This window comes from Pezoporus flaviventris, unplaced genomic scaffold (assembly GCF_033815535.1).
Source record: "Pezoporus flaviventris isolate CSIRO_AGI_PZ_B2104156 unplaced genomic scaffold, CSIRO_AGI_Pfla_v1 ptg000031l, whole genome shotgun sequence".
Taxonomy (NCBI): Eukaryota; Metazoa; Chordata; class Aves; order Psittaciformes; family Psittacidae; genus Pezoporus; species Pezoporus flaviventris.
In genome coordinates this window covers 67,188,172-67,212,403 of record NW_026892579.1, presented here as the reverse complement: position 1 = coordinate 67,212,403, position 24,232 = coordinate 67,188,172, and the positions used below count along the sequence as shown (strand labels likewise).

The 24,232-nt window shown below is 41.4% G+C and overlaps 1 protein-coding gene and 1 long non-coding RNA gene across 2 annotated transcripts in view; one reads left to right on the top strand and one right to left on the bottom strand.

Annotated features, from left to right (window-relative positions):
* LOC133273337 (uncharacterized) overlaps positions 1-24,232 on the top strand; it is a 129,882-nt gene that overhangs the window by 22,688 nt on the left and 82,962 nt on the right. The window lies entirely within an intron of this gene.
* EFEMP1 (EGF containing fibulin extracellular matrix protein 1) overlaps positions 1-24,232 on the bottom strand; it is a 51,583-nt gene that overhangs the window by 3,664 nt on the left and 23,687 nt on the right. Inside the window, exons 5-10 of the mRNA XM_061461653.1 lie at positions 9,987-10,109; positions 5,983-6,102; positions 3,531-3,650; positions 1,991-2,110; positions 440-563; positions 126-321 (exon numbers count right to left, since the gene is read on the bottom strand). Of these exons, the coding sequence (XP_061317637.1) occupies positions 126-321; positions 440-563; positions 1,991-2,110; positions 3,531-3,650; positions 5,983-6,102; positions 9,987-10,109 (803 nt within the window). The remainder of the gene's footprint in view (positions 1-125; positions 322-439; positions 564-1,990; positions 2,111-3,530; positions 3,651-5,982; positions 6,103-9,986; positions 10,110-24,232) is intronic.

The following is a 24,232-nucleotide window of genomic DNA, read 5'->3' as shown; positions in this document are numbered from 1 at the left end:
GCAGTGATACTCTTTCAGGGCCATTTGATGGCTTTGCCAAAAGGCCAGGCACTAGCGCAACTTTTGGTGTTATAACCCAGTGGTTTTTATCCCCTGCTGAGGGTCCTACTCCTACCAATACTCACTCTCAGGTAAAACTCTCCATTTTCATTCCCAGACTTGATCCGGAATGTGTTAATGGTATTAGGGTAGATGGTGGTTGCCTGGATCTGGAAGATGTCGGAGGGCACCGTTCGGTCGGAGCGGATGCTCATGTATTTGTACACCACAGAGTAGGGCAGCTCCCGGCAAATGGTGTTTGATACAGGGCAGACACAGCGGCTGGAAGACACAAAAGGATGAAACTGATAGCTGCAGACACTTGGTATTTGCTTTCTAATGTGTCTCCTCATGTTGCCTGATGAGGATCATTCTACAAAAGACTATTGTCTCCTCTTACTTCTCAGATGTGAGGACATAGGGCTCTTGACAAGGATTTCTTGGGTAACAACGAAATCCTCCGTGGTAATTCCAGCAAATTTCATCCTCTCTGCATTCATTAGTGGTCTCACACTCATTTATATCTAGGAGGAAGGAAAAGGGACCATATCAAAGCAGATGGAAATGAGTTTGCTGCAAAACCAAACACAGTGTCTTCAAAACAACCACCTGCCTGTCTGTTGAAACCCAACAGGTTCCTGTGTTCTTTGTTCTTTACCTGCTCTTCTGAGGCCTGGCTTGAAAGGCTTTCCCTATGCAGAAATGGGATAAATGTGTTTATTAACACATTAAATGTGTCTATTGACAAATTAAGTCTGAAGATTTTTTTTTTGCTGACTAAAGGTATGCTTTAACCGTAATACAGCTGTGGAAATACTATAAAGCTTTTAAGTAGCAAAGTATGATTTCATAGCAGAAGATACCTTGCAGACAGAGGAAAAAGGTTTTGAGGAAAAATTGTGGTTTTTCCACCTTTTCTCGTTTGATGGTATAAATGCTTAGTTAATGGCTACAGTTAAACTAAAATAGCTTTGAAAGGAATAAGGAAAACTTGTTCATTGTCCCAAGCAGAGCTTCCTTTTGTGCCTGGGACAATAACCCTGAATGGAGGTCGGGACTGTCAGACTCACACTGTATTAATGCTCTATTATCCAGCTAGTGCCAGAACCCCACTAGTATCTACCTACATGATCTCCTGAAATGCACAGTCACAGAAAGGGTTTAGTTATGGAAGGCACAAACTGATGTACGTGGTCATGCTACCCCATGATATTTAGTATTAGCAAATTAATCTGGATTTTATAAAAAATGTTAATAAACCCTGATTTATTTTCTCATCCCTTCTGCCAGCAATTAGCACCTATTTCTTTCTATAGATAATGACTATTAAATTGGCTTCTGGATGACAGAAGCAATAGTTCTTGCACTTAGTATGTTCTGCAATATTCTCTCGTAAGATACAGAGACATTTAGTACCAGTGAAGAAAACCCAGACTTCAAAATCCTGGCTTTTGGTGGCACCAGAACATTTAGTTTCTAAGCACAGATTATCAAAGCTGCTCAAGTCTTGTGTATTATTTTTCCCTCCTGTTATCAGAAGAAACATCTTTCATTTCTACTGTGGCTGGAGTTAGGAATCTCTATAAAATGAAACATCATATAAAGGCACATTTAATGTCTGTAAAAAATGCTCTAATTTCCTTTTCCAGAGACATTTATCTCATCTCTGAAACTTAGACTTCTACTTAGATATCCAACACCAGTTTTACCCAAGGGTTGCAAGAACTGACACTTTGTCCTAGGAATTTGAAGGACTTAAGAGTTTGAGCTGCAAGATTCAAGCAGGAATTAATACAAGAGATGCAATTAATCATCAAATGCTTTATCAACATATCTTTTGCTAGCATAATGTCATGAGATATAAATATTTAGATAGCAAGCATTCTTAGCCTTGCCTGAAATGGTGGTGTTACTAATGCAGTATTGAGGCTGCTAAGCTGAGGGCACTCACCTTGACAGGTTCTGCTTCCTACTACCTGGTATCCTTCAGGGCAGACACAGGAGAATTTTCCTGGTTCATTGACACACTGGTACTGACATATATAACTTGAAGTTCTGCATTCGTCAGTGTCTGCAGAGACAGAAGAGCTTAAAGGTATCGTTGTCTAACTTTTACCTTGTTACAGAACTAAATATAGTGGCCGAATTCTGGTAACAGGGAAAGAAAAGAGTTCTGTCTAAAAGGAAGGAGTTAGCAAAGCGCAGAAATGTACTGCTTAACACCATAAAGTTGCAAATAGCAGGGCAAGTTCTGCTGGTGTTTTATCAACAACGTTGAGAACTCTGGATTTGAGGAGGCAGAAGCTAAGTTTAGACTTCAGAACAGATTTGGGAAAATAAGTCTTGAAGGAATTTATTCTTTCAGTATTCCAAAATGTGGTTACTTTCACAAACCCCCACAGATGGGAGATTAGTTAGTAAGGCAAAAATATTGCCTTTGTACTCGTGCCCTACGCTAACGGAGTAGCTCTTTGGGGAAGAGGGGAAGGCCTCTTTTTGTCTTCAAATTACAATCAGTGCGTACCATTCTCTTTTGCTTGTTTAAATCCTTGTGTAACCATCAGTCCCTTGCTAGAAAGTGTAATGTGAAACAGAATTGAACAGTATATGCCATTAACTGGAAATGAAATTAAACCTATCAAAACTAGGGAATGGCTTGGAAAACAACCCAACTCCCTCCTACTGCCTCTGAGGTTTGAGCCCAGTTCTTGATTCCATGTCAAGGCTGTCCTTGGAGGCTGCATACTTGCTGCTCCCTGTTCTGTTCACTTGCAAATAGGATTAGCTTAAGAAGCTTGGAGTGGGAGCATCTGTAATAGCTCTGCTAGCTTGTTTAGCAGGGCAGTGGTAAACCAAAAAGCCCTCTTTGGCTCAAAGACTGGTAGAAGGGATATTGGCTTTACGGGTGAGATCATCATGTGTCCAAAAGGAGATTAGAGAACCCCTGTGGAGACTCTGGCAGAGGAAATAAAGTGTTGATTGTATAATCATCAGGAGACGTGCTGTTTGGATACACAGGCTTGAAAGCCCCTCAAAAGCACAATTGTCGCTGCCTTAAAATCAGAAATGGGAGGTTTTATTTTCAGAGGAGCTCAACAACACACAAACTTGCACTTGTTTTTGGTTTGCATTCCTTTCCGATTCATTTCATGGTCATCAGCATTAGACCACACACAAGTCCAATGAGTTTGTGAAATAAGCATTCAGAAGCCTTATTCTTCCCAGCTGTGGTCTGAAACGTAGTAATGTCTGTCCTGCTTTGCACTTACTGTTAAAGAGAGATACCTGTACCTGTGTGTACCTGAGTGCAGCTACTAAGATGTGCATTAACAACCACATTTATAACAGAAAAGCTAAATATCTTAAGGTTTTGGCTATAAACTGCACCTGCAGGGTGGCTCCACTCGAATTATCTCTTAGTTCACAAAAAGACCTCTGGGAAAATCATTTAAACCAAGAAATCCCTCTTCCAAGACACACAAATCGCTTACCTTCACAGTTGATTCTGTCACTGCTCAACTCAAACCCTGGATTACACTGACAGATGAAAGAACCCAGTATATTGTAACACTGTTGTGCACATGGGTTATTGGCATCACATTCGTTGATGTCTGAAAGGAGAAGTTACAGATCTTCATCCTGTGTAGCTGGTATAAGGCTGATTAAATGGGTTAGTCCTTAGTCTGGGTCTAGTGCTTAGCAGGAGCTCAGTTGGCTGTATCAATATAGATTCTGCATCACTGGAATGTCAGATCTATGCTTTACATTCCATGTAACAAAAAGAGTATTTTTCCAGGAATGAGAGTTATTCTAATGTGTGATGGGTTCTTCCAAAAATGTTCAGTGTGGCTATTAAACTCCACATTCCAGGCTCTTTTTTTCAGGTATGAAATGCCAAGTCTCTATAAATAATTGATATAAGGAACACATACTGATAAGAGCTCTCAGCATGCAGTGGTTAGGATTTATTGGAGCTATTTATTACTCTTAAAATTTGTTCTTTTAAATTCCATTACAATTATAACATGAGCCTTTGAGGCCAGTGGAGTTTTGCAATGCTCAAAGACCTAGACCATATTGGGGGAAGGTATGTTTCTGTGCTGGGTTTTTTCCATGATGTGCCCATCCTATGAACATATGTGAGAACACTGGTATGAGAAGCAATTTTTAATGGAAGTTTATATAACTGGAATCAACTCTGGAATCTATAACACTTGTTTTCACAGGCTGTTGACTAACTGCTGCTCCTCTGTTATTTATTCTGTGTTTTCCCATGTATTCCTCCCATATTCCATTCATATTTGTGTGTATCAGATATAATCAGTAGAGGAGAGATGCATTTTAAAAGGTCTTGAGCTCATGGGTTTTGTGAATGCTTATTGATGTCAGCATCCCTCAGTTATTTACAGATACAGCTAAAGACTGACAAAGATGACTAAGATCAGGCACTAAAACAATAAGGAGGATTCTCTATATGTTGAACCTCCTAGTCTTGAAAATGAATGGCAATAGGGCAAAACTGATTACAAAGGGATTTTTTTCTTCCTCCTTTTAGTTAATTTCTGGCAACAGTGCAAAGAGTATTCATCATGGTAATGCTACCAGAAGGAATAAATAAGCTGGTCAAGAATTAAATAAGCTAGCCAAAGCCACAGCTCTGTTTTCCTTCTGTGAAATATAGACCTGCTTTCAATGTATGCTGAAGTTGTAACACCAATGCGATTGGTGTAGTATCAAGTACCACTTCTGCCAGATGACTGTTGGGATGTCAAAGTCTGTCCTGATGCAATAGCCATTCATTTACAAATTTTCTTCTTAAGATTTACTTCACCTTTCCTACTAGGAGCATGAATTATCAGGCTGTGAGGCCAGCAAATCACAGAAGAGGTGTTTTGGTGATGCATTTGGTGAACTTGGAGCTGTCATGGATTTGTGAGTCTAACTGTAAGGATATACCTTGCTACGTATTTGAGCTATGGAAAGGGTCAGATAAGTAACAGCAGGCCACATGGTTATGTAGTGTCCATGGTCAATTTTGTACCCTATCATTTGGTGAAAACCAGCAATTCCTCTTTTAGTCCTATGCTGTGTGCCAAGGATAAGATATGGCAACACTTGGAAGTAATGGTAAAAGCTGGAAAACCCAGATCAATTTTTCTATCTATCTATATAAAAATACATATATAATATAGATTTCTTTTAGATATAGCCATAAAGAACTATCTCCATCACTAATCTCTTTGTGTTTTATGGCCATTCTCTCTGCACTTCACTAGTTACCTTTTTATTATTACTCTAATTCTTCTAGAACAGAACTTATGATTTCAAACTTAACAGCAGTCTTAAAGTTCTCTGCAAGGTTTCCCTTAGTGTTTTACTACTAAAGGGAGGATCAGTTCTAAAGGGTCACTAAAAGTGACCCTGGTTTTCATTTTTAACATTACCTTATAGATATTCTAATGTGACTTAGATGTTTTCTTTCATCACTAATGCTTATCATGTGCTGAGGATAATTACACTAATGCAGAGGTATAGCACTGCTTCCCCTGGTTTCCGGTCCCAGCCTTTGTTGCATGAACTGGGAATAATATCGTGAAAGCCAATGACAATGCAAAGCAATCCACCTCAGCTGAAAGAATGAATAAATCTAAGGTTAGATAATGAATATAAGCCTCCAGGGTTCCAGTTGCCAAACTGCATGCTCTTTGGAAAACTGTTGCACCAACAAAATAACAGCTTTTCACTAAGGTTCCAATTTACTCTCTAACCCTCCTGTACTGGATCACCTGCAGGACAGCCTCTCAATACAGCAGCTGGTATGTCTTACTGTTGATAGGTATTTCCTCTAAGTTGGGAGGAAGATAGTTAAATTTCAACTGTGACAAGGCATGTGTCAGCATTTGTCTCTACACTGAGTGTAAGTACACACAGAGGAGTTCTTACCTACACAGGTGTGGTTGTTGGATGCTAACTGGAACCCAGCATTGCACTGACAATAATAGGAACCCGGGGTGTTCACACATCGATGATGGCAGTACGGAGGAAGGGTGCACTCGTCAATGTCTGAGTTACCAAAGGAGAGACATTAGTTCAGATGGAATCATGGCAATTCACTGCTGCTGTCTGGTGTCCAAAGAAACTGGAAAGTTGATGGCACTTGATTAAAAGTGGGGCTGGGGGGGAGCTTATGTGAGTGAGGTACTGCTGCTATGGGTATTAACAGGAATATAAGGCTGTGTGGAGACCTCAGAGCAGCCTTCCAATATCTGAAGGGGGGTTATAAGGATGCTGGTGAGGGACTCTTCATCAGGGACTGTAGTGATAGGACAAGGGGTGATGGGTTCAAACTGAAACAGGGGAAGTTCAGGTTGGAGATAAGGAAGAAGTTCTTTACTGTGAGGGTGGTGAGGCGCTGGCAGAGGGTGCCCAAAGAAGTGGTAAATGGTCCATCCCTGGTGGTGTTCAAGGCCAGGTTGGACAGAGCCTTGGGCAACACTGTCTAGTGTGGGGTGTCCTTGCCCATGGCAGGGGGTTGGAACTGGATGATCTTAAGGTCCTTTCCAGCCCAAACCATTCTATGATAACTTTAATTTCTCTTTTATAAAATCTGTGTTATGATGATTGTCTTCCAATGAGATCAGTCCACATTCCAACTTCATTTTCTATTCAGTTCCACAGTACTGCTTAGTCTGGTTTATTTTGCATAGGTAAACCCCACTATGTTCTACTTTTCAACCAAGATTTCTCCTGATCAGACGTAACACCAACCAACACAGTGAGTGTGGCTTGCAGCTCTTGTTTTTCCTAAGAATTCCCCCACAGAACTCTTAACATGTACTAAATCTTTTCAGCTCCATTAAGAAAAGTCCAAGTTTTCTGTACAAGAACAGCGGAATGGTGAGGACAGAAGATTAATGGGCCTGAAAAGGAAACAGGTTTTTGGGCTTCCACAGAAACCGGTTTGCTCCCCAAGAGGCTGCCTCTGCTCCCATTCCCCTCCCTGCCTTTCCTGCCCACCTTCCCGTGCAGCAGCCACACCTCCTGCCTGTGCTCCTGGTGCAGGGGAAGGTGGTCAGATTAAAGCTAGTGCTGTCTGAGGCAGGATGAACTTTCCCAGCCTCTCCTTGCAGCTTAGCCTGGAGATGAGGTGGAGCATGCTGCCTTTTTCCAAGTTTCAGCATTCCTAATGTGCACTGGAGCAGGGTTTTCACCTGTGAACCATACAAAATGTGCAACAGCCCATTCTTTTACCTCTCTCCATTCTACAAGGTTTCCTTGTGCTCTGGAGGAGCTGCTGCCTCCGGTTTTGCCCGGAAAGCATCTTATTTCTCAGGGCACTGATGGTTCATGTATGTGCAGCAGCCTTCTTTAGCTGTGGCCTGCTTGAGTTTGGTGAAGAAATCCAGGCCGTGTTCTGTACATGTACACAATGGGAGATTTCAAAGGCTCAACCCTCAGACAAATAAGACCAGTTTGCACTGGAACAAAGGCAGGCACTTCCCATATCCATGCCAGATCTTGAGTTTCCTACCTCCAGCTGTTTCCACCATAGATGTGTTTAAAAAGAGGCCAAGGCTTTTTTTTTATATGATGAGGAAAGTGTTTGTTTTACTATCAAGTGAAAAAATAATCTTTAGAAGTTAACCCTTTCTCTGTCAGAGCTGAAGTCACTCTTCAGGGCTGAACTTAGCAGAGGAGTCTTTTGGATGGTTCTGAATGAAAAGGCTCATGCTGGAACATTCCTGCCTCTCCGTACAGTAGCGACTGTCTGTAACTCTTATTGCAGAGGGATATTTGGAAGTAGAAAAGGAATAAATCAGGAGGCTCAGTAGGTCTCATCCATCCTTGACTTTTACAGGACTGAGATCTGTTTGAAGCCCTGATTATACAGTACAGACATGAGCAATGCTTTGCTGCTCAGGCACTGCACTTCTGCACAGAAATGCTTCCAGGATCTGACTGTAATTCAGTGGGAGTTTTCCTGGCGGGATTAGGCACATCCATACTAAGCATTATCTAATCAATTCAGCCAAATCTTCACTTTGAAGTAATGTTGGAAAAGTTCCTTCTATCTGCAGCCTTGTATTTTAGAAAGGATTAATTTTGCAATATGTGAACAAGCAAAAAGGAATCAAAAAATAGTGAATTTAGACCAGAATCAATCGTCAGAAATAAACTTTTTTTTTTTTTCCCCTTTACCTTGAAGCCAAAATAGTCTGGAAAAATTTCTTTCAAATTTAAGGAACATTTCCTCCCATATGGAGAACCTCTATCAAGATCTGGCCCCAAGAACATCTTCTGGCAAAGTGGTTATAAAATCCCCAAAGACAGCCTTTATCCTGAAACACTGACAGCCCAAAGAGTACAGATGGACCTAGAATTTAGGTCAGTGTGTAATATGTAACACAGGTGTTACTCTTGGTTTTGACCTAAATGGGAGAAGGGAATTTTTGCTCTCCAGACATCTTCATGAATAGATTTGGGGGCATAAATGTATTCACATGGGGATGTAAGGGTGTGCTGTTGTGCTGCTTTTCATCTATAACACCTGCTATAACATGTCCTGTGAGACTTTCAGTGAGTACCATGGGTCTTGCCACTCAAAGTGCTGTTACACAGCAGTGATATGCTTTACCTGCTCTAAACATAATGAGATAAACCCCAGCTATTAAAAAGCCCTATCAAAACTCTTCCTCTACCTACATTTTGAACTGCCTGACTCTTGCACTGAGAACTGAGAGAAATTAGACCCATCTGTGCTTACAGCAGTTTGACAGTTCAGGGCCTGATCCTTGTCTCTTAGGAAAGAGATAAGAATTTTTGGGTTGATTTTGACAGCCCTTGGCTCAGAACTCTGCAGAAAGAGCCATGCCCAGAAACTGAAGTTAGTCTAGATGTGGACTGAAGCTTCCCCTGCTTCCTTCCTGCAGTGACTACCTACAGCTGTAGCAAGGCTTTTGGGAAGAGAATATAAATAAAAATCAAAGAATTCTTCAACACTTTCAAGTGCAAGATCCTGAACACAAAGAGGAAAACCTGAAGTTCTGTTGTTCCTCTTCTGCTGAAGACATAAAAACCCAAACGCTTTTCTCCTAGGCTGCATAAAAACAGTCTTGTGTCTTCTAAGAGGCAGTCTTGACTATCACCTCATGGTGTATATATTTGCTTCTCTTATTTCATAGGTGTTTTTATTATCTCTGACAAACCAAAGCCTTAAGGCTGCAGTGCCTATAAAAGCAATTCATCCATCAAAATCATGATGAAGGAGGTGTTGAATAATGGCTGAAGGAGGACTGCAGGAACAGGGTAATGGCACTTTTGCATAATGTCCCCAAATGAGGATGGAATAGGAAAGATGCAGTGTTTGTACTGCACTTGGATTTCATTTCATGCTATACTTGTATAGGTCCCAAGGGTGCTAATAGTTTATTTGGCACAAAGAATAAAGTGCAGCAGTTTGTAAGTTGCAAATATCATATACCTGCATTCAGAGTTTCCATCTCTTTCATGTGTACTCATAAAGCTGAGCACTGAACCAGACTGTGTGAGGGGGCTCTGCAGAGCTGGGATTAGGGCTGTGTGAAGGTAGAGCTTTATTCTCCAGACCTGGACTCAAGTCTCCCTGAGGTCAGTGGAAAGACATGCTCTGCTTTGCTGCTACAGTAGACTTATGACTGTATCCGGGCCATTAGGCAATACCCCAATACAAACAATAAACACAATGGTAACTGTTAGCAAAATTAATCTTGTGAATATCGACTCCAAGTGTTGATTGTACTTAAAATAGTTTCTAGTTCCATGGTTTAGTGATTAATCCTTGTGATAAAGTGACTACTCCATTGCATTTCACAGTTACATAGCTATTTTACCCATATACTTTATAATCGATATAAAGTTTGCAACTGTAGATAATGACAGAAAATCATTTAGTCCAGAGGAACACTTACCAACACACTGGTCCCCTCGTTTCTGATAGCCTGGAGGACACTGGCAGCTGAAGGAGCCTCTTAAATTGACACATACTTGATCAGCTCTACAATTGTGGGTTCCAGTTGCACATTCATCTATATCTTTATAGGCAAAACAAATGCAATGTTAGTCCTAAAGTTTACTTAAAACAGATTTTAGCCTATTGAAATGTTTTATGTATCTTCTAGCTTCCTCTAAGTGAAGGCAGCAAAGTTCAGATATATCCAAAGATGTAATGTCAGGGCTTATTCCACTTGCAGGATGTAAAATCTTATCAGATTTCTAATAACTCTTGATTCTGATTTACTGCATTTGTAACTATTTTCAGATATGGTTATTTTAAACATTTAGACACTTTTATTTGTCAAATACCATTAATATTTTGTACTTAGCACTATAAAACATTCCATAAACTTCTTGCAACTTTATCATAATTTAATCATTTGACTTTTTTTGCCTTGTGTTTTGTTTCTCATGCTGGTTGGTTGTTGAATGCTGAATCACTGCAGAAAACTTCAGCAAACATAGTTCAGCCCTTTCTCAAGGATGAGTTAGAAATGTTGTTTTGCTGATACTAAAGAGACTCTGGTGATCTCTTCTGCATGGCTCCCATGCTCCATACTTTGGACAGGGACTTGGAACTTGGTATGTGGTGGCCTTCTCAGGAAGAGATCTGCCTCTTGTCATTCCCATGAAAACTTCCCTAATTCAATCTGCTAAAGCCTTTGGAAAGAGTTCAGGTATGTTTGCATTTGAACAGCATAGCTAAAAATACAAGTACTAGACTGATACTTTTCAGGGTAATTCACACTAAATGCAGGTTTCTACAAGTAGAACCCCACCATTCTGATTTTGCCTATTCATTATAACTGCTGGAGGTACTTAATTAGAATTAAACTGCATGTGCTGACAAATAGGTTGCTGAAAATGGCATTGCAGTTTGCTTTCTCATCTGAACATCCCAAATGTTGGAGAGCTTTTTAGTGTAACCTGACACAGTACAGTGAGAGGACTTTTTAGTTTTGGCATTGGACACCATTTGGAGACTCTAGGCTGAATAAACAAATTCCTTCAAACTTATGATCTCCAGTTTACAAATCTCAGCTGACCTCTCTATTTGTATAGGCACTGGGGATGTTAGAACATCACCAGTGGCAGATTCTGGGTGGTGCTTTGGAAAAAATGATGGATTCTTTCTCATAGCAAAGGAAAACAATTTTGACCACAAGATTCAATAAAAAATAAACCATCAACAGTTTGAATTAATTCTCAATGTTTGCCCTTCCCCCAAATGTCCAAATATTTTACAGCTATCTTCTCTTTATCTCACAGGGAAAATAAAGCCCTTTTCTGTTAGGCCCCTCTTTGCATTTCTGTGTAATACCTGAAGCTGCTGTGTTGATGCAGGACTTGCTGACTGTGTTGTTTTGTCCTGACAGCTGAAAAGCACATTCTCAGGTGTAAAGACTTTCAGGGACTAGAGCTGCTGCCTCATACCAACCTGACACATCATTAAACACTCAAGCACGGTGGAGTTCCGTGCAAGTCTTTGCAAGGACATCACTGGGCTTTGCATATACTCCTCGTTTCTACAAAAGCTGAGTTAGATGGCTATGATAGTCATAGAGTTCAAATCCTTCTTGTGCACGTGTGCAGGAACAAAGACTGTTTGATCTTTAAGAACTTCATATATGAGTAAACTTAACACGAGTTGCGTTTTAAGATAGATCAGTTAAAATGCAGTAAGTCCTTATGTTGCCATTTGTATCTATGGCCTGATTTCCATTTAGTTTAACTTCTATGGAGTAATAAGGCACTCCAGCTAAAAGAAAGCAAACTAGATTGACTTATGCACTGAGGGGCTTTGATTTGTCCCAGTGGTAAGTTCAGTTTGAAAGAAAAACCACTATTGAAAAGCAGCATTTGACTGCTGGCTGTGTCCTGATCTGGAAACTTGCAGAATTTGATGCTATGGCCCCAGAGACCTGTGTTTAGAACAAACATTTGAGACTGGCTTCAAGGAATCCTTTAGAGCTCTCCTAATCTTATTACTCAATTTAGGATCCTGAACTGGGTTGTGTATTAGCTGTGACTGCCCTGTCTGTTACAGAGTAGTATGTGGTGTGTTCTTGGTGGACTTCAGAAGAGCTTTGTCAGTGCTGTCACTCTGCATGGCCGTGGTGCTTTTTGCTGGCTTTTCTGTCTTTGGATGGCTTTCATTGAGATGCAAGTCCCTAGGCAAGCTGGGGAAATGGATACATGGAATTGATGGGAGTTTGTTTGTGGACTTTACTCAAGGTGGGAAGTAAAGGTGGACAGGAGAGCAGCCTCTAGCCTGCATGGGGAAGGGCAGTAGGTTGCCATGCTCGGAGGAGTTCTGCTCACATCTGTGCAAAGAAAACAATGCTGTTAGAGGAAACCTGATGGCCTAAAGATCCTCTTAAAGTGCTTCAAGTAAAATATAGTGGGAGGAGAACTGCAGGCAGCGAGAAAGGTTTCAGTGCTGGAACATTCAGTTCTGACATCTCTAGTATTGCAATAATTACAGATATGTCTACTGTTGTGAGTGATACAAGGGTGAGGAAGCGAGTGGAAGTTTTCAGCACTGAAAACGATGCCAAATGTGAATTGTATTGGTGGGATACCAGAAGCAGCCCAGCCCTTGTGGAGTATGGCAAGCAGCACTGGTGGATTTTGCAATGTGATGTTGCTGCACAGATCTGCATCTATGCCTTTGAGTGAGGCCCAGAGAGAAGTCTTCAGCTTCTTGGCACTCGATGTGACCTGAATCATCCTCCATTAGAGAAACAGTCTTTTTTCTAACTGTCCTGAGAGTTACTGGAGCAATAGAGGAGTGGAAGTCATAGGAAGGAAGCAGCTTCGATGTTGGAGGTCTTGGGATGAGGCAGATCAGCTCCAGTTTTCTCTGAGGTGGCCAAGGCAGAGTTGTCTACCAATACACACACATGCACACTTCTCTCCCCATATGAAATAGCATAACCTTACACTGGTGGTGCCAGTGTTGATCTGGGATTCCCACTTACATGTCCATGCTTCTTGAATGGGTAGGCTGTCTTATCTGTCAGGGTCTGACTGCACTCTGGTATCAAGCTTTCAGATTGTTTTCCCAGTTATGACCTCTCTGTGTGGAAATCCATAACTCCCAGGTCTTCATTCCATTACTCTAAGGATTATTTTCCCAGTTTAAATTAGACTTTCCCAGTCCATTAGATTCCTGCACAGTGCCCTCTGCTTCTGTGACAGTGGTTTGGAAGCTGCATCAATTCCTGCTTTTAGCCTGCATTACATGCAGGGATGAAATGATGGATATACAAGGCACATGTTTTCCCTTAAATTCTACCATCTCATTCCATTTGATCTTTCTTGACAAAATCCCCGCACTTCAGTGTGAACAGTAAATGAGGGTATTGAGAATCCATATGTTTGTTTTCTGCCTGCTGCAGACACCCGTGAGCAGCCTGATTTGGTATCTCTGAAGACAGAAGGATCTGGGTGTGATAGAAACTCCCACAGGAAGATCACAGAGGTCACCAGCTTTAATCCTAAGAGCAAGATAAATTTGTCTGCCCTCTCCTCCCCAGCACCAGCGTTTAATCATGTGTGTTACGTGCATGTGTATTTATAATAATTAAAAAAATTAAAACAAGGCACTGCACTGCACACACTTGTGTCTCTGGGGAGAGGGTGAGAGAACAAACATGTGACAGATGTTTGTCATGTTGCTTAATGCACTACTGGAAAGCGCTCAAGATACCACAGTGATGAGTGCAGTATAAGAAACAGATCTAGAAAGAAAATAATGGGCTTTTACAAGCTCATTCTTGAGCATCTTTCCTCTGCATCCTCTTGTCCAAATTTAGTGTCATCATGATAAAGTTTGTTCCCATGAGTGTTTCAGAAGCTGATGACATAGCTGAGGCTTCTACCTTAAGCAAGTAGTTTGTAAGTGATGCCTGAAAACACCCTCAACTCATTCCTCATCCTTTCTCATGTCTTAGATTTCATTTCTAGATGTTAAACGTACCTATGTTCACCCAGGTAAAATCACACTGGTAACCTGTAATGCAAGTGAACTTCTCTTAGAATCATAGAATAGTTAGGATTGGAAAGGACCTTAAGATCATCCAGTTCCAACCCCCCTGCCTTGGGCAGGGACACCTCACACTACACCATGTCACCCAAGGCTCTGTCCAGCCTGGCCTTGAACACCGCCAGGGATGGAGCATTCACAACCTCCCTGGGCAACACATCCCAGTGCCTCACCACCCTCACAGTAAAGAACTTCTTCCTTATATCCAATCTAAACTTCCCCTGTTTAAGTTTGAACCCGTTACCCCTTGTCCTGTCACTACAGTCCCTAATGAAGAGTCCGTCTTTTAACCTTACCCTTTTTTCTTTCTATTTTCAAATCTCAGCTAACATTTAAAAGGTTTATCTGGAGGGAGCAGCACAAAAGAGCTGGAAGTTTGTATTACATCGTTAAACAACCTGAATGGTATTTGGTTATTGATTCATGCAACCTGTGAAATACAGATCAATCCTTACACTCACTGTAGCTCTGGGTCTGATCTAAGAAGTTGCTGAGATTTTTATTCCCAGATAGTTATTCTCTGGACAGTTATAACCTGTGTAGTTGGAAAATTTCCTTTGAAATAGCCTGAGCATCTCTAACAGTCCTTTTGCAGATTAATTTGATTTGGAAATGGAGCTGGGCTACCTTCCGTGTTTTGAGCATTGTAATAATTGAACTCCAATAATGATTCAGCCTTTCAATAGGCCACTCAAAAACAAGCTTCTTACGGGATTTATTTGTACTTGAAATAGTTATGAAATATTAACAGAACTTGTAAAATGAGTTTGGATTGACTACTTTAATCCCCATATGTTGTTTATAGGTGTTACATCCAGAATACTACACTGTAAGAACATGATCATTTCAAAGTACTCTGGGAATTGCAAACCACAGCATTCAGGTTCTCTGACCAGTCTGCATTCAGATCCATGAAGCGTCATGACACAGTCTTTAATTATATGGATCTCATACTCTGCTTCTCCCGCAGGCTTGTGCTCGGTCAAACCATACCATTCCCCAAATGGGTGAGGTGGTGTGGGCCTCTATCAAGTTGTAATGATTACTGCTATCTAAAAACCTTAAATTGATGTAAAGTCAGAGGCAATAGAGCAGTGGGGGGAGGAACATTGCAATTGAGGGCACTGGTCTCTCAATGGAATTACATGGAAGCCACGCTGCTTTTTCAGAACTGTTTATGGAAGTCCTCAACTGTACCATGGTACATACGGCCATCAGACCCCAGTGACTCATCCTAACACAAATACCACTGCTTGCAGTACTATGCAGGGTTATTCTAGAAGTTCATTTTGGAAGAGAGCTGGCTTGTTCAGTCATGGTTCAGAGAAGGCTCCTAATGGAAGACCTTTAGCACCAGTGCTCAAAGGGGCTCCAGGAAACCTGGAGAAGGGCTGTGGACAGGGGCCTGTAGGGACAGGCCAAGGGGAATGGCTTTAACCTGCCAGAGGGGAGACTGAGCTGAGCTCTTAGGCAGAAGCTCTTCCCTGTGAGGGTGCTGAGGTGCTGGCACAGGGTGCCCAGAGAAGCTGTGGCTGCCCCATCCCTGGCAGTGTTCAAGGCCAGGTTGGACACAGGATCTTGGAGCAAGCTGCTCTAGTGGAAGGGGTCCCTGCCTGTGGCAGGGGTTGGAACTGGAGGAGTTTTAAGGTCCCTTCCAACCCAAACCAGTCTGGGATTCTATGATACTGGCAACTATTTGCAGGTGAAGGTAACGCTCTGATGTGCATCACTTACTGTTTGAAGTTTGCAGGGTGCTACAGCAATAATGTGAGCACCCTGGAGGGCAGCAGAGCTTGCTCCCGTGTTCCTTCACAATATAAATCAACTTGCATTTCATAGTTTTAATTCCACAAGCCTCACTAATAGCTATACCCAGTGATTCCCTCATTTTCCAAAAATGTACCCGCACTCCCTCTTGAAGTGATTTACACAATTATGTCCTTCCACTGCTGACTTTGGCAGCTTCTTCTCCACTCCAACCACCACTTGTGTACAGACGTTTCTCCTGACCTGCTTTTTAGCTATAGCTTTCTCTACATCTAGTGTATGGTTCCCTGGTTAGAGCTAGTTAGTTTTTCTCCTTCTCCACTGCAATCCATTCTGTCAGGCTCTTATCTACATCCATAAAATTCTTTCCCAGTCTCCCTCTTGGAGCTCCAAACCTGGCTCCGTTCCCTTCCCGCTGTGACTCATTTTTCCCAAACCCCCTGACTCATGCTGCTTGCTCACTTATGCAACAGCTTAATCTCTGTAATTTGCTTCGTATCATTATGAGAAGGACATAAATTCATGAGATGCATTTCCCCACTGCTGCAAGCTTTTGTAGGGAAAAGAAAATGCAATCCCCATCTATCCTTCGTCTTATTTTAGCCGCTTAGAGCTTTTCTCCTCTAGTGCATACCTGTGTGTCCTGCTTGGAGCTGGAGAGCTGTGCCTTTAACTAACAAGAGTTAGTTAAGGATAACTGTATCTTTATCTTACTCCTGTTAGTTAACAGCTTGTTAGTTAAGGATAACTGTATCTTTATCTTACTCCTGTTAGTTAACAGCATGTTAGTTAAGGATAACTGTATCTTTATCTTACTCCTGTTAGTTAACAACTTGTTAGTCAGGGATAACTGTATCTTTGTCTTACTCCTGTTGGTTAACAACTTGTTAGGTAAGTTGGTTAACAACTTGTTTATCTTACTCCAATGTGTGAAGTGCGCTCAGCTTCTTGCTGCTCACTGCTCTCAACATATAGTGGTTTCCTACAGCATGTTCATGCTCTCCCTGTCTGTATAGATTTTCATCTGTTCAGACAAGTCACAGAGTGTTTGTAGGTTGCTTTATTCTGGTCTGTAGCAATCTTGTAAGCAGAATATTCCACCAGATCAAAAAGAGGACTCTTCAAATAAACTTATGGGATTTGAGTTCTTGTTTCTGCCCCTACTGCAGCACTGATGGACCAGCTTCTGAATGCTTTATACCAATCTAATCCCAGAATGAGCCCACCAGTGCCCGTGTTGCACTTGTCCCTGGCTCAAGCCAAGCTGTTCTCCATTTGTTTTGAATGGAAACAATAAATATTTTAGTTAATCAGTTTAAATTTTTTGAGTTCTCAGTGTGAAAGACACCAGAAAATGACTTGGTCTATTTTTCTAATAGATTCATCTGACCTCCAAACACCACTTCCCACATAAGAGATGGCACCAGCAAGTCTGATACCAGGCATACAGTGATCTGCACAGGACTGCAGGTATCCTGGACAATTCATCTCAGGATTCTACAAAACCTTCCACTTTTCCCACCTCTGTAGCTTTCCCTCAGTCTGTAAGGCATTTTATGTCAGTGTTTTTCAGAGCTAACCAGCTAAAGGTAAATTACTTGGAGAAATCAGACCCTTCTGGTTCTTCTATGAGTATGGGCTCACTTTATTTTACCAGATCAAGTATTCTGTCCCTTATTTATGTTTCTTACATTGTTCTTGCAACTGAAGCCAAACTCACTGCTATGTCGTTTCCTGGATCCTCCCTGATCCTTTCTTACACATAGGAACAACATTAGCAACCTCCAAATTCCCTGGTTCCCTCCCCAGCCTTAGCAAGCTATCAACAATTTCTGTCAAAGGCTTTTCTATTTCCCTTGCTACTTCCTTCAACATTTGGGATGTTATTCATCTGGGCTGGATGCCCAGACAACTTTTAACTCATTGGTGTTGGGAGGCTGCGCTTTGCGGTGGGAAATACCAGCACAGAATCTGTTACAGAGCTCCAGGTCAGCAGGTACCAAAAGACTCAATATTTAGGGAAATCTCTCCCTTCTGGAGTGGCAAAACCTCCTAATAGCAAGACCTGAGCTCTAAATGCAGTCACTACCCTGTAGTGTCATGAGGTAGTGTCTCTAGTTCTATATAACTCCGTGGCAGCCCATAAACTTCCTCTTTATTGCTTCTGTTTCTCTTTCCCCTTTGAATTTTCCTTTGGCTCTTTGATGTGAAGTCTATTGGACCGATTGCCCTGGTAACAAGTTGTCACAGTTGAGCGAAGGTAACCTGCACAAATACTTGTTTGCACAGGAAAAATAGATGGTGAGAGCCAAGACCTACATTTTAAGCAAATATGTGAGGTAGAAGGTTGAAATGAATGAGATTTTCATGAAAAACGGCACGACTGCTTTTGGCGTGCTGGAACACTTCCCCTCTGCAGTGCGAGAGCACAGCAAGGCAAGCTCCTTGTGGATTTGTCTTTTAGTATTCCTGGATATCATGGCACAACAAAATAGAAGTCATGCAAAGCATTAACGTAGAAAATGTATAAAGAAGATCAAACAAAGTGCAGCTTAGAGTTTCTTGATGCATGATTTCTGCCTTTGGAGAACTGTTAGCAACTGCCATGAGGCAAGTTACCCAACCACAGTGACTTCATGAATATGGAAGTACAGGAAAAGCATCCTTCTAGTCACTCAACAGAGTTAAGAAGGGATGAAGCTGTAATAGTCAAGTCTGGACTGCAGTACTTTGTCACCATTATGTATTGTCTTTGGTATGTCCAAACTGAATTGACTTATCGCATAGAAAATAGCTAAATGGAGGAGTGAGCCATAGCTTTCAGCACTAGAACATCTCCCACATGTTTGGGAGTGGCAGGCAGCTGAAAAGGGGGGAGGGAAATGAATGAAGATTTGAATTGATGCATGACTTCCTTTCCTCTCATCTGTGATGCTACCTGCCTTCTCTAGTGCATGCCCCACAGGCTGTAAATCACATTGCAAAAGGGAAATGGCTTTTAATTAGGAGAGAGTTTTGACTTTGAAGGCAGAGATGGCATAAGATGCTTTTTCTATCCTGTATCTTAACATAAAACTGTCTTTAGAACCATTACATTCAGCATAGCATTTCAGTGGTGACCAGTTGAGGTGCTTAACCTGAATCAGTGCCTGAACACGTATTCTGCTTCCCTGCTTCATGCACAGTAGCTGTCCGTGCTTGAAGTGGTGTGTATGGCAAGTGAGAAAGACTAAACACTGTATTACAGGTTCATGCCGTGCTCTTTTGCAGGCTCCACCAGTACAGCCATGGTTAAACACAGCTTGTAGGAATGTGTCTGATAGAAAGATATTCTTCATTATAGAATCACAACCATAGGAGATCAAATGAATGTGACACATAAAACACCATTCAAGCAATACAGTAATTAAAGTGATTATTCCAAATGGAAGTGGTATGGTTCCTATAACAACAGTGTTAGTATGATACAAGGCCACAAAAGCTATTCCTCAAAGACATTCAGCAGTAGGATTTTCTATCCAGCGTTACTTCAACATGTATGCTTAAAACAAGAGCAGAAATTAATGTATATGTCTATGTTTAAAGTTGCTCAAAGGGAAGGATACTTTTCTCCCAATGGAAGACCACAATGTTAACTATTGGTCCTCCTGCTCATCAAAAAGAAAAATATTCCATGGGTTTGATCTATATTAATTTAAAATAGGTATTTTTTGCTTTATTTGTGCTGAGACCATAAATGGAGCCATACTTGCTTTCAAGTTACAACCCGGTAATTCAGTGCAATATATCTCCAAGTCTCAGAGTGCTTCACAATGCAAGTGGTCACAATGGTAAACTTTGTGATTTACATTGCAATGGCTTATTTTTACTTTCAGTAGAGTATTTCCTGCTGTTGCTTTCTTGTGACTTGATGCTAGAGGTCTAACAACTTGTGCTTTTTGGTTCATGCCTGCCTAAGTGAGGATCACCCACCCATGATGACCAATACACTTGGACTATACTCAAAAACAACAAGGGTGGATTAAACTATTCCATTATTGCAGATGAAAGAGTTCTCCCCGACATCTGGCATAGCATCTTCAAAACTGATATGGAACACTTCCATAAATTCAGCTTAACATTGTTTTTGTGAGTGTTCCAAAGTATTTTTAACATGAAGAAATAGCATGCAAACCAATTTCCTATTTGAAAGTAAATGTCTCTTTCTTATTTCTAATTCACCCAGTTATTAAAAAGAAAGAAGGGGGGGGGAACGGGACGGGGGGGGGACGAAGAGAGAAAGATGTTCACTTAACTTGAAGCATACTGGTTTGTTTATTTAAGTTAATGGAAAAGCTAGTCAGTGTTTCATGTAAAGCTGCCCCCTTGCTTGAAAGAAAACCAAACAACTGGTTATGAATTATGAATATCTCCTAATAGTTTCCAGAATTATCTGAAGGATGTCTTTTTTTTTTCTTCTTAATTACATACACTTAAAAGTTCCAAGTTCTCTATTCATTCCCATTCTGTTTATTTCTCTCCTTGGAAACCCTCATAAGCATTTTCCTTTCGCTAGGCTTGACTGAACAAAATATTACTGCTACAACCTGTAATATTAGGGAAATAAAGGCCTGAAAGCTCCTTGTGGTTATTTAATTAGGAAGTTGAAGAATCGCTCATTAAATCTTTGCAAGCCTTTTCCCAGCACTTGCACTGGCAGCTGCTGGGTCCCTGCAAAGGAAAACACCAGCTTCTACTCAAACTATGTGCTGCAGAGTATGCTTTAAACCATCTTTGATCCTGCAGAAAATCTTGCTTTTCTGGTACATTGGCATGGCTTCAAGTGGTTTAGTCCTAATCAGAGCATTCCTCTTGTGAGGAAGCACAAGACTCCTGATGGTGAGGGAGGTATCTCCGTGTGGGAGCTGCTGGCAAAGGTCCTGCAATGGGGGATGCAGGCAGGTGAAAGCCTGGTTGGTCTGTCTGCCACTACCATAGTCTGTATGTTCTTCTGACAGTAAGGGCAGCTAGTTATCAACTGAACAAAACCTAACTAACACAGCAAGCAAACCCATGCACTGAGCAGACACTAGGTGATATCCGACCCATGCCTGAAGTACAATAGCTTGATGGTTTTGAGTAGTGAACTTCTGCACACAGTGCTAACTTAAACAGGGGACCTTAAGGTATAAGGGACCTAAGATACAAGACAAAAGAGTTAAAATGCTTAATAAAAGGGACCAATTTTATCAATAAAATCTCCTCCTTCAGATTTTGCAGGCTGAATGAGCTGGTTTAGGAATTATAACTGTATTTCCCTAGCTGAGAACATTTAAGTTCAAGTCGAGTTCAATAGCAACTATCAGAAGGAGAAGGCTTATCTAAATGATGATATTGTTTTTAGCACTAATCATCCTATCTGTTGGCAGTACCAACATGCTGCAATCTCCACAGTTCCCTACATAAATAAGCAGATTCCTGAGGCTGTTCCAACTCCAGAAATGCCTTTGAAGGCATTATTTAGTTATGAATTTTTCCTGCATGGTTATGTGATCCTTTTAGCATGTTGCTGTATGTACCCACAGATGCTTTGCTCTGAAGAAATGTGTTTAAAACCTGTTTACTTTCAAAGTACAGTTGGCACCACTGGTCTCTATTTTATCATCTTGTGAAATATGAAGTGAAATGGTTTAAAGAAATTCATGTTCACGCCTTCTACAACTTTTGAATGAGAGAACAATAGAAGCAAAGCATGGAAATAGTACTTAAAATAAGACACATCAGTTGGTTTGGTCCAAAATAGACTCTAGGGATGGGAGGGGATTGGAAGAGCTGGGATAGAAAAACACAATGTTCAGGTTGCGCAGTTCAAGTGAAGTAAAGTGGATGTGCAAACGTTCAGATCTCTGTGGCAATATCAGTTGGAGTATGCCACAAATAAGCTGTGCTGTACAGTCCTGATCTAACAAACCCATCAGGAACAGTGTCTTGTAAACTTCTGCCTGGCCTTAAGAAGTCCCATTAGCTGGCTCTCCGTTTGAACAGAAGTGGAAAATCCAATTTTCCATGTCATTCTTAACATGAAGAGGGCTTAAAATGAAGTTTTAATACATTCTTTGTTTGAAAGGGAAAAGCAAGGCACATACATAAGAGCCCTACAAACATAGCTGCTTTTCACTTGCAGTGATAGTTTTAATTATCCACAGATGAGCAGTGTGATCTGGTCAGATCACCATCGGATTTGATGCTCAGTTTTTGACCACAGAGCTCCTATGTACCTGCCTACCTCTGTCTCTTGCTGCTGTTGTTTCTGATTCAAAGTATAATCATAGAATCATGGAATGGTTTGGGTTGGAAAGGACCTTAAGGTCATCCAGTTCCAACCCCCCTGCCATGGGCAGGTGCACCTCACACTAAACCATGTCACCCAAGGCCCTGTCCAAAAATCAGAGCTGTTGGAAGAAGGCCTAAAGAGCAAGTGCCGAGGTGGTACCGTGCACCCTGAGTAGCCCTGAAGAACATGTCCTGTTGCGGGTGCAGCTATATGGGATGTGACAAGAGCAACACATGAGCCCAAGGGATGTTATGATGGGCTGTGGCAATGTGGGGATGGCCAAGGAGGAAAACTGAAATAAGTTGAGGGTGTGCAGTCTGTTGAAGATCGTAAGTTGGTGCTTGGGAAGCAGTTGTTCCTTCAAAAACCTGACAAAAAATCCCAAAAACCTTAAAACTGAAAATTGTTATTATTTCTGGCCCCAAACTAAAATTTTTCTGGGGTTTTGCCACTTTTTTTTTCTGTGTTCAGGAACAAAAAAAGACACCAAAAAATGACTTTGTTCTTTCAATGCGCCTGTAATAAATAAAACTGAACATTTTAAACCCAGAAGTTTCCTTGGGAAGAGAGAGCTATTTTTTCGTCCAAAATTACTTTGCCTTAAAACCATGATGGGCTCTGCTCTCAGGCTTGGGATCTCACTTCCCAGCTGCCCTTAAGCAATCAAGTAGAAGTAGCAACTGGGACAGCTCTTCTCTTTTTTCCCTTTGGCTGGGAAGTTACATAGGTTTGCCTCGGAATAGATGCTGTGCTACCATAACCCTGGCGCTTTTCACTGCAACTGAGGTTTCAGCAGTGTTTCCTAGAGGAAGGAGAGTCCTCCTGAAGCCTGCTTGCAGGGCTGTGGGGATGGTGGAATGCAGCAACCTGCTTTTGTTTGCCTGAGCGTGTGATTTTTATTCCTTTGCTTTCTTTTTCTACCTTGTGATCTTCACAGCCTTCTGGCGAAGCTTAAAAGGTTACCGAGAGCAGGGAGTGGCCAGCATTTGTTTAGAAAATAAATAGGAAAAAGTAGGCCAAATACCAGTAAAGTTCCAGTTTTAAAATATTAAGCTAACACACAACATTGCTGACCTGAAAAGGTCACTTGAAGTGGGAGAAAGGATGTATTTAGACTGATTGCCAGGCAGGACGTGGGATCTCTCACTGACTTGGCAGTAGATACTTCAGCTCTATTTGCTGTTAGTGCTGTTTCTAATGCTCCTTATTTGCAAAGTTCTTAAGTTTGACAAGATCCATGCTTTATTTTCCAGTATTTACACAGTATTAAGCAAGTGTGTAAATCCAGTCAGAGAGCAACCAAGGTCGACACCGCTCCCTGTTTTCGGCTTCCTCTTTGGTTAGGAGGGAGGATGCTCAGAAAGCTGGGAAAGCAGGAGGTTTGAGGGGTTTTCCTTTGGGGTGTGCTATCAGATAACAAGGTTGTTTGTAACGTGTTTCAACTTGCTAAATATAGTGGAATAGGGCCCTTTGCTCCCAAATTTATTAGTGAGAGAGAGGAAACAAATGACTACTTAAACTACACCAGAGCTGTTACCATTTCTTCAGAAGAACTCATAAGATTTGATGAAAATGGAAGCATCCCTTTCTATGGTCTGACTTTAGGGTACTTGGCCAGCATCAAGGAGAAAGCCTAACGCAGCAGATAAATAATTGCTGCCACATCATCTAAGCACATCATTATCACTGCTGGATGAGATGAAAGGTATTTACAAGTGAGAGTCTGCCAGGAGAACACAGTCAGCTCAGGCTTGATCCAGCTCCAGCTGTAATCAATAGGAGCCTTCAACTCAACTGAAGCTTAAAAGAACAAACTAACTTCTTGAAATGTATTACACTTTGCATTTTGCTAAATGAAAGCTGGAGCTCATCACAAGTCAGGCACAGAGGGATCCCGGGCCCAACAAAGCCCCTTGGTTTACTCCACACAATGTCTGATGCTCTTCAGAATTACACTTTCCACTCTGATTCAAGCCCCCATTTTTCTTTCTTCCCTTAAATCCCCAACTTTGACTTGCCTTCTGTTTTTCTTT